We start from the raw sequence: 11,233 nt of genomic DNA, 5'->3' as shown, positions 1-11,233 counted from the left end.
CTTCTGTAGCTAGCTGAAACATAAAGATAGACTGCAGGGTACAGCAATCAGCAAATCAGGCTGCTGAACCGCTTCAAGTTGATATACTAACAAAACAGAAAACATGAATAAACCAGAAAAAAAATTATAATAAGCTTTTAGGCAGGCAGCACAAGCTGGACTGAAAAAAAAAACGATTCCGTCCCCCCTCGACACACACACACACACATACACACCACTTCGTCCACACACCAACATACTATCAACACATATATCCTCGAATGAAATCATGAGCAAATCTTTTATATTTTTTATTTTCACTAAAATTTTCTCCGGAACCGCGACATGTCCTCTTCTGCTATTGATTCCGGCGATTAGAATTTCCAGTGCTGAAAAAATGGCAACTGCCACAGAAAATTTAACATCAAAGGTTTACATTTATATTTTGTAATCGTATGATTTCAATAATATTTAAAATTTTAATAACATTATATTTTTATTAACATAATCCATTGAAGGAGGAAAATTACTTGCATTTAAGTACTCAATTCGTTCCAAAGACGGCAAAGGGGCTTTCGCCGGTAGTTTTTTTTTTAGGTGCTCAAATAACATGAATAATTTATATACTTACTTTACTTAGTTTGTAACTTTGGTGATTTATCCCTCCAGTCATCAATTTATTTTTGAATAGACTCAAGTCATGTGATGGTATTGGTATATATAATTGTCATACACCTGATTGCTATTTGTCTGCCATCTTCTTCTAGCTACATCTACATCGTTGAAATGCAAAGGGTCTAAGTCTATTGCTAGGTATAATAGGCAGTCATCTGCAAAGAGACGCAACTTTAACTTGATGTCATCCCCAATATTGATGTACAAAAGAAACATCAATGAACCTAAAACAGTACCTTGGGGTACTCCTGATTTTACAAAGGCATTTGTAGATGTTTCGCCTTTAACTGCTACACACTGCTGTCGTTGTGTGAGCTTCTTCAATAAACTGCCCATATTCAACTTTCTGAATATCCTGCAGACTACATGAAATATGTCGGACCGTCGGACAAAGCCGGGGAATAATGGACCGGTCTGGTAAAATTTTGTTGAACTCCGGTCCGGATGTCTAGCAAAATTGCCAAACCATCCCAAATTCATTTTCATCTTTATTATTCATCACAGTGATGTTTATTTTGTTCAACCGCTAGCGTATGCCGAACATCACCAACCAGTAATGTGTAAATCCGGGTAAAAACATATCTGACTGTCAAAAACAACAATGGATGCCATCATTGGCACAACAGGAAATGTTAATAAAACCGGATCAGATTCTGGAAACGGATAAGGATAATTCCGGGTTTGCCGATTAAATACAATAAATGAATAAAAATCCAAGCAGATCACAAAATTTAGCTATGAAATATAAACACTAGAATTGAAAACCATAAGATAAATGAAAAAGAAAGAAGAAACAGGAAATAAATTTTATACAGAAACTCTTATGTTAAATTCACAAACATTGTCAAAATCCAATAAAATGGGACATTACTCTTCACTGAAATGCATTCAAGATTGAAATATTTTGTATCAACTGAACTCAAATATCATCATTTAATAGTAAAAGTTTAAATGTGATCTGAATTTAATGTCATTGCATAGCTCTGTTAGGAAATGGAGACTAAAATATCACATTATATTGCAAAAAAATATTTTCTTCTTGCTGTTGGACTCATCATGGCCAAAAATGACGAGTCCCTGGACTCACCTTCAAAAATCCTTAGCGAGAACCCTGTGTATTGATGATGAGACAATGTGAGACAGAGTCTGGGTCTGTTAGCCTATAATCACATTACACCCCATACTTTTGCACTTGTATTGGGCATTGTTAGGGAGCAACCATTTAAATTCAAGGGGTTTATGGTTTTTTTGTCAGAAACAAGAAAAAAAATTTCGTGCAAAGCGCAAACCATTTTTCAAAAAAAAATTTCGATGCTTCGTGTATCCATTATGTCCATATTATTATTTTTTCTTTAAAATTTAACACAATTTAAGTTATGGGAAAGTCTGGATTCTGAATTTAATTTAGTCATCTGCAATGTCTGCTTAGCCACAACATTTTTTTTTCCATCAAATTGGGGATAAGTATAAATTTTAAGGTAAAAAACAAAAATACCTTGTAAACAGACATAAAAATCTCTTGAGTCTGATAATGATTGATATACATACATAAACATGTAGATTAATATTTAAATATTATGTGTAATTTTTACCATTACTTTTTTCAGGATGTTCTAACAGATTTACGATTATTTTTGCAAGGAGTTAATCGTGAGAGACAAGTGAGTAACCAGGCATTGACAAAGTCAGCATTATACCTGTTACAAACTTTACCAGTAACCAGACATGCAGTATTCGAATACCTTTGTAATGTATTTGAGGAGGCAGTACAAATTCAAATGAAACAGCTACAGTTTCATGAGTTTAATCAAGATGATTTAGGTAATGATACAAACAGTTCACTGAGGTTGATGGAGTTAAAATCCCTCCTGCTTGTGTGGAGTGATTCACTGTTTCACTGTACATAAAACGTTTTGAATGCTTTTGTTTGTAGGTGATACAATTCTGAATTATCACTTTGTCACATAAGAAATATATTATTTAGAGTGAGTCCTCTTATAGATCCACATTGTACAATCACCAGAATGATAAGTGAAAATTCCTGAGCAAAAATGATTTTAAACTGCACAGTGTTCCCTCCAGATATTTTATATAGCATCCTGTTAAACAGAGGAATTGAAATACAATGTACCATCTTGTCTCTAAAAATTATAGCATCTCACCAATAACACAATCTATTTATACAAAACCAATTCAGATTACCATATAGGGAAAACAATCCTTATTATTAATTTGTATGTAAACAGTATGAAAAAGGTTTATTAGATTTAAAAGGAATTTCTTTTACACTAATTTTCAAATATAAGGACAGATTGGTCTTTTTAATCTTTTTGAGGAAGATCCAGCCTGACCATTTCAATTATTTTCTCCAACTTTACTCATGCTTGTTACAACATTCTTATATTCATTCTCAGACTAATGCTTACAGAGTTTGTTGTATATTTAGTGTAATTCTTTAGACTGTAAGACATAATGAATTATATTATTTCTATTACAGGTGAATCAAGTAATGCTTTAGACTCTATCATACAGGATGCTTGTGGAGTGTTATTTAATTTTATAAAGACTAACCCTGCAGCATGGGCACCCATTATATCATCAGTAAGTCATCTCTTTATGAGTTTATGAGTTTGGATTCTTAAGTATTTGCTGGTATTGTTTATTGTGGGTGGAGAAAATCGGCTATTTTGACGGTACTATATTTTTTGGTATTCACATTAGCTACCAGTACTATTAAATAAGTAACCTAAAGTTATATTTAGCAGCCTTTATTAATTTATGGTTTCTCCTGACTTATGGAATAGACAAAACATAATGTCAAAATAATATTACTAAATCCACAGTTAAAATGTAACCGTAAACCAACTTAGTTGGCCTAAACATGTACTGTACTTTATGTTTAATTTCATGATTTACAAATATCTTAGCTGCAGTTAAATAAGGAAAGATCCAAGTTTTGCATATTCCAGACAATTTGTGTTTGTGATATAATTCTACTAGGTATGGGTTTATCTCATTGTAAAAGGCTTACAATGTCCTTCAATAGCTAGCTAGCATCCACTTCTTTTGAACTTTGGTGGATAGTTGTCTCATTGGCACTCATACCACATCTCCTTATCTGCCTTTTTTATATGGTTTAGATTTTTTCAGTGTTGACCAGTAATATTGTCAGTAAGTTTATGTACATTGACCAAGCATTGAAACATATTAAGGTAGATTCATGGTATACCGCCATCTTGGATTGTACAATAACAGTACAAAATTGGTCTAGTTATTTGCCCAAATCTGCAAATTGGAGACAGATTTGCAATTTAACGGTTAGACTGTTTTTTATATAAAGAAAACTTGGTGATATTATATTGTAATATTCAAAATATTTACAAAAATATCATTTATTTTTGTTTTTAGAATCATTTTTTTCAAATGAGCCATTTAAAGGGAGATAACTCTTTTAATAAAAAAAAGTATACTGGACTTATTGGGATATTTTTTATTTTCACTTGTAGATAGAAAACAAGTTTGGTGACAACATTTTTTCTTTTTATTTTCTTAAAACATATATTAAAACCTTTCTTCTCACAATTTATTTCAAAATTCTGTCTTATAGAAATTTTTTAATGCACACAGATGTGTTTTTTCATGAACAATCTAACCAAATTTAGATAATTTTCAACGACTCATAGTTTGAAAAATAGCACAGTAACCCATACTATTTATTATATTTTTGAAAAAAGCATAGTAAAATCTTCATTTTGGCAAATTATAAGAAAATTCTGTCTCAAAAAGTCTATACTTATAATTATCTACATGTACCTTAACTCACAAAGATCTTCTATTTCAGTGGTCTTTGGAACTCCTTGGTCATCTGAGTGGTAAATACTCCACACATAGAGGAGTTCCACATTCAGGATCATTGAATGAGCTTCTACAACTATGGATGACATGCAAACCAACCAAATCTTTGATAGAGGTCGCCACTGAATGCTTTGCAGCAATGTAAGAAATATAAAACTTAGTTCTTTATAAAAACTAAATTGACGAGAGTACTCAATCAAATATTTCCTCAGGTTACAAGAGCGCAATTATTCGTAATGCATTTTCCATAGGGTACCACTAGTGTTCCGTATTTTTTTTCTCGAAGACTACACAAACTAGGGAAAATCGGATGGCAGTTCCTGTTAGTACAAATGCCGGTGTTGCATTACAACTAAAAAAACATATAGGGTCATGCGGCTCAAATTGACTTAAAATGCAGTTGAAAAAAATCGTCTACTTTTTTCGCTTAATGAAAAAGGCATATTTTTAATGGCTCCGACGTGCAGAAATTAAAGATATTTTCTATACTTCGTAAAATGTGAATATGATTTTCTGCAATTTTTAAACCTAATTGGATAAGCTTTCGATTAAATGTAATTCCAATCCTGTATCAACCAATCAGAAGCCGTATAGGATTCTATTCTGAGTACCATCTTGGGGTAAAAAACTTGCCGGTAAAATGTAAACAAATAATTGCGCTCTTGTAACCTATACGGTAGGGAAAAAAATTTCCGAAAATGAAGCGCCCGCGTCAAAAGTCGCGCTGGCGTCTATCTAGATGATATCACATCTTGAAAACATTATCTGATCACTCTCTGAATTTGGAGAATTAGTTTTTGCCCGCCGATCAGGCCTAAAATTGGAACTGATTTTTTCACCAAATACGGTACTGGTCAAAGAGACATGAAGATAATGTTAATTTATTGGCCTAATTTTTCGAAGGTCATCCAGCACTGATCATATTGTCGACCAAACCGTTTTGATATGGAAAAGCTACATCGAATTTTGAAGAATGGCTATATATGAAACCATTTCTTAAAAAAACACGTTTTTGAAACAGACTATAGTTTTTCCAAATGTTGCAAATATGATACTATTTCTACTTTGGCAAGAGAAACTATTCTTGGACTACGATATTCAATGCCAAGATCAATTTTTCTACTTTGCAATTTAACTAAATCGTTGGTATTTGCTTAGGGACCCTTTTGGCCAATTTTCACGAAATTAGCTTTTTGCTAGAATAGCAACTGAGACACGGTCGTTAAGGTTAAAAACCAAAATTTACCTTCAAATTCAAGATAAATACATGCTTTTTCCGATAGAAACAGTAGATATCACAAAAACGTTGCATTCTCTTCATACTTTGTCGACATTCAAGCCCACCCTAGATTCAGATATAGAAATAAATACAAATAGGAAACAGACTATAGCATGAATTCACGTTGATGAAAAGTCCATTTGATCCCGTTTCTCACAATTTCACATTTTTTCCGAGGTAAATGACAATTTTTGATATTTTTCAAAGCCTTGTTAAAAAAAAGTGTCATTTCTCTATAGGTTACAAGAGCGCAATTATTCGTAATGCATTTTCCATAGGGTACCACTAGTGTTCCGTATTTTTTTTCTCGAAGACTACACAAACTAGGGAAAATCGGATGGCAGTTCCTGTTAGTACAAATGCCGGTGTTGCATTACAACTAAAAAAACATATAGGGTCATGCGGCTCAAATTGACTTAAAATGCAGTTGAAAAAAATCGTCTACTTTTTTCGCTTAATGAAAAAGGCATATTTTTAATGGCTCCGACGTGCAGAAATTAAAGATATTTTCTATACTTCGTAAAATGTGAATATGATTTTCTGCAATTTTTAAACCTAATTGGATAAGCTTTCGATTAAATGTAATTCCAATCCTGTATCAACCAATCAGAAGCCGTATAGGATTCTATTCTGAGTACCATCTTGGGGTAAAAAACTTGCCGGTAAAATGTAAACAAATAATTGCGCTCTTGTAACCCTCAAGGCCTTGTTGTTCATAAGACTAAGGGGAGGCTATTCATTATCTAAAGTTAATAATGTTGGATGCCAGATTACGTCCATATCAATTCCATTGTTTTTGCCTATTAAAAGAATATTCCTAATAAGGTATCCATATTTATACCATGTATGGTTAGGCAAAAGTTATTGGACATATAACATGACAAAATATACAGTAAATGAAACTTTTTTTTAGAGTTTCATGGAAAGTTTTGGTGTTAATGAAAATGTTGTGTCACTACAAATTCTGGACTGCTATGTTGACTCTTATTCCTCCAATTTATTTTTCAGGGTGAAAGGTGCACCAGAAGTGTGTGTAGATTCATTACTTGAAGCTTCAGTGAAGTACAGTCCACATTTTGACTGGGTTGTTGCTCATATTGGGTGAGTATTTGTTTAAATGAAGGTTCAGTATAAAAAATAGACAATATTTATTCACTGAATGATAATATAACATTTTGGTAAATTGTTACTTTTGACATTTAACATTGAAACATGAATAAATAAATAAAAGTGAAATCTTTAGTATTATCAAATGTGCAAAAAATAAATAAATTTATAAATTAGTTTCATTGGTAGTTCATAAAGGTATAAGGATCTGCATATTAGTATAGAAAACATTCATGTGGACTCAAAAGCAAGGTTAATTATTTTGATTTCAGCAAATGTTGTATACAAATAATGCAATCAAAGTTTTTACTTTTTCAAAACCTATCAATTTTTCCAGATCATGTTTTCCAACCACCATAATAACAAGGGTTTTAATGAGTGGTTTAAAGGATTACTATCAACATGGTGGAAAACCTGGAGAAGGTCACATGTCATCTGATGATAAAATGCCAAAGATGGCCTCTGCAGTGGGAATTCTAGGACATCTAGCATCTAAGCATGGGCAGGATATTAGAAATGCCTTGATGAAATTATTTGAGGTAATTGATTTAATAGGACTTTTACGGTACTGTCTGTGTTCAAAATTTATTCTATGCATACATTTTACCTTGCAGGGAACAGGAGAAAAATCTTTTGTAGCTAATATATGATGATACTGAGCAAAAAATCTAGAAAGTTGACATGTCATACCATCTTATGACAGTTTGGCCATCTGAATGAAAGAAGTATAACAATACAAAGTGTCCTTGCTCACAGTTTGATGCATAGATTATTTAACATTTTGTAAGGTTTTATATTGGGATTATGTTTGTCCTATGTCCTATGGAACTTTTGTAGCAATTTTTCTTAATAACTTCAAATATGCAAGCATGCTATATCATGTGATGAATTTTTAGATTCATCCCTCAATAACTTCTTTTTGACGAATACTGAATTAATCAAAATGATTGTGTTGTTATTCATACTGTACTTAACATCACTGATTCTTGAATATAAGACTGGAAAGGATATTGTTGTATTGTTAAATTTTCTCTGAAACTGGATTATCATTTATTTTTTAAATTTGAAAAGTCTTTTTTTGTATTTGATATTGTCATGATCATGATGATTGTATTTACTTACTAATATTTATTTTCAGGCCAGTTTAACAGCAGAGAGTGAGATGATCAGAAAGACGACCATTCCTTTCCTACTGAAGCTGGCATCTTTGTCTCCAATGTTACTTAATATTCTTACAACAGATCTTATTAATGCATGTATGTACATGTATTAGAGAAGTTTTATTAATTTGAATTTTATCTTGTAGTTATAAACTCTTCCAAAGCTTATATATAAACTGCAATATTCTGTTATACTAAAAAAAAGCAAAATAAGCAATCTTTGAATGACCAAATTTTCTTTAGACTTGTTTAAGATTAGTGTTTGCTTTTATTTTAAGAATTTATCTTTCATAATCTGCATTATAGAAGTTATCTGTATGTTGTAAACAGGAAATGTTTGTGAAAGTTTTATTTTTAATCTATATGTTATGGGAGCATACCCCTGCCACGGTTTTCCGTAAAAAAAGAAAGATTTTATAATTTATTTTACAGTACCCAGATTAAGTAAAAAGTATATTTAAAATTTCAATAAAAATATAAGACAAATACTCAAAATCACATACTGGGGATTCGTTTATTTTTCGTGGGTACCAATTTTCGTGGATTAAGGAAAACTTACATGTTCATGGATATTTAATTTTCGTGGTTTTGCCGAAGTCTGCATACATGCCATAGAAATTTGTTATTCGCTGAACATTTAATTTTGTGATTCACCTGCATCCACATAATCCACGAAAATTGGTATCCAACGCATAATAATGAATCCACAGTAGTATGATGGTTTCATCTTAAGAGGTTTCAACTACTGTGTTTAATTGGTATGGCTTCATATAAAACTTATAAGGTCTATGAATAATAAGCTTTGATTTTGCATTGCAGTGACCCCAGAAGTACTGAATCAGTTAAATACTATTTTATCTCAGTGGAAAAATACAAGTCACCAGGAATATGAAAGGTAAGTCATGTGATCAAAAGTAGAAAATTGGGATAAATTCATTAAAAAAAATATAGATTAAAAAATGCAAGGACTAAATGAATTAGGTATGAATAAAAGGAGATGAAAGGTACATATTAAAAGTACAATAAAGTAGCAACAGGAGAAAGACAACATTGGTTCTTTTTAGCTTGTCGTCAGTAACAAAAATCTCCAGAAACTACTGAGACAAATTTTACCAAACTTTGCTGTAATCATCATTAGGGTATCTAGTTTAAAAAATGTGTCATATGACCCTGCCTTTTAGTGCAAATCTGACATAGGATAAAAATATTTATCAGGTTGGGTGCTATCTGCACGGAAATTTTCAGACGAATCAGACAACAGTTTTTGGTTATCATCTTAAATATTATTATTGATAGAGATTAACTGTTAACAGTGATTATGTTCAGCAAATTAAGATAAGTCAACACAACCAAAATTGTCAATTGACCCCTCTAAGTCAATTTTTATGCCCCATTTATCGGCATTATGTTTTTTGGTCTATGCATCCGTCCGTCTGTCTGTTCCGCTTCAGGTTTAAGTTTTAAGTCAAGGTAGTTTTTGATGAAGTTGAAGTCCAATCAACTAGAAACTTAGTACAATAGTTTCCTATGATATGATCCTTCTAATTTTAAAGCCAAATTACTTGAAATTAGAGAGTTTCTCCCATTTTCACCGTCCTTTCAACATAGAAAATGATAGTTTGGATGGGGTATCCATGTACCATGGACACATTCTTGTTAACAATATTTTGTAAACTTTTGTTATCTTTTACAAAATCTTCTTCTCTGAAACTACTTAGACAAGTTTAACCAAACTTGGCCACAATGATCATTTATGTATCTAGTTCAAAAATGTGTTGAATGATTTTATTATAGAAAGTATATGGACCATGGTGCTATTTGAAAATTCTGGGGAGAACACCTAGTCCGATGAACCTTCCATCAAAACAACATGGCCGACATGGCTAAAATTAGAGCATAGGGGAAAAACCAGATTTAGATCTTCCTGCCCATATAATTTTCTGATAAATCAGACAACCTGTTGATGGGTTGCTGTCCTGAATGGTAATTTTAAGGAAATTTTGCAGTTTATGGTTATTTTTGATATTATTTCAGATAGGTTTAAACTGTAAACAGCAATAATTTTTAGCAAAGTATTTAAAATCTTTAAATATGTCAACATGACCAAAATCTTCAATTGACATCTTATTGGAGTTATTGTCTTTTAAAGACATTTTCTGCAATTTTTTTGAAATTTTTGTAAACTATTGTTTTATTTAAATCTTCTGCTATTGATTGAACTACTTAATCAAATTAAACCAAATTTGGCCTCAATCAGTATTTGGGTATCTAATTCTTTTTATTATGATTTTAACCTTATTTATCATTATTACCAAAACCACAGTAGATACAGGTGAGCGACAAAGGCTCTTAAGAGCCTCTTGTTAAAGTATTGTGGTGTTTTGGGGAATTGTTGGTATTATCTGTCATTTGTTAATTTTTGTTAATGGGTTGTTCGTGTTCCCCCCATTTCTGATAAATCCTGTGTTTAGGCTGTTGATCTAACCTCATATACTTTGTTTATTCCTTAATTATTAGATTTTAACAAACAGTGAAACAAACAAAAATTGTATTGGAGGAAAAAATAATAAGTTTTCTATTTATTTTACAGTACAATGTTGCACATATTAAAATAATCATGTCATTGATTTCTAAACTATTTTCTCTTAACTCATAAACAGAGTGTATGTTTTGAATATGTAAAAGGTTTCTACTTGAAGTTAATGAATATTGGTTAACTGACATTTAGTTTGAAGCTGGTCATGTTTTGAAAACAAGTTCTTGTGAATTTTTCATTTACATATATTTATATCATAAGATTTTATTTTCTTCACAAAAAGATGAAAGAACTACCTATGCCCAAAAATGAAACTTCCCTTCCTACCCTCCTACATTCATTTGAATGGAATAGCCCTAAAGGAACATCCGATAAATCATATTTCTTTTTAATTACAGTTTCCTCCTGTTGGTGGTGCACCTCGTGATACAGAGTGATATTGGAGCTTATCAAGTCTTACAGTTCTTTCTCCAAGCAGCCATTCCAACAGGTAAGAAAACATTTGCAGGATGTTATTTTCTAATTATCTGACATATTGAAAATGGAATGTATGGGCTGAAAATTCTCATTTTCCAGAATAAACTTTAGTTCATGAACCTAGTCCATAGAGCATATGAGGTAATTTAAGTTACTAAAGTTTAG

At 31.7% G+C, this 11,233-nt stretch overlaps 1 protein-coding gene across 1 annotated transcript in view; it reads left to right on the top strand.

The window, feature by feature from the left end:
* The first annotated feature begins 352 nt into the window (after positions 1-352).
* Positions 353-11,233, top strand: part of LOC143062845 (integrator complex subunit 5-like) — a 42,247-nt gene continuing 31,366 nt past the window's right edge. Inside the window, exons 1-9 of the mRNA XM_076234656.1 lie at positions 353-409; positions 2,262-2,475; positions 3,152-3,255; positions 4,496-4,650; positions 6,797-6,889; positions 7,233-7,434; positions 8,034-8,151; positions 8,875-8,950; positions 10,990-11,081. Coding sequence (XP_076090771.1) covers positions 377-409; positions 2,262-2,475; positions 3,152-3,255; positions 4,496-4,650; positions 6,797-6,889; positions 7,233-7,434; positions 8,034-8,151; positions 8,875-8,950; positions 10,990-11,081 — 1,087 coding nt within the window. The 5' untranslated portion in view covers positions 353-376. The remainder of the gene's footprint in view (positions 410-2,261; positions 2,476-3,151; positions 3,256-4,495; positions 4,651-6,796; positions 6,890-7,232; positions 7,435-8,033; positions 8,152-8,874; positions 8,951-10,989; positions 11,082-11,233) is intronic.

Source organism: Mytilus galloprovincialis, chromosome 2 (genome assembly GCF_965363235.1).
Source record: "Mytilus galloprovincialis chromosome 2, xbMytGall1.hap1.1, whole genome shotgun sequence".
Lineage (NCBI taxonomy): Eukaryota > Metazoa > Mollusca > Bivalvia > Mytilida > Mytilidae > Mytilus > Mytilus galloprovincialis.
Note: the sequence above shows the minus strand (reverse complement) of the source record. Positions and strands in the feature narration are given on the sequence as shown.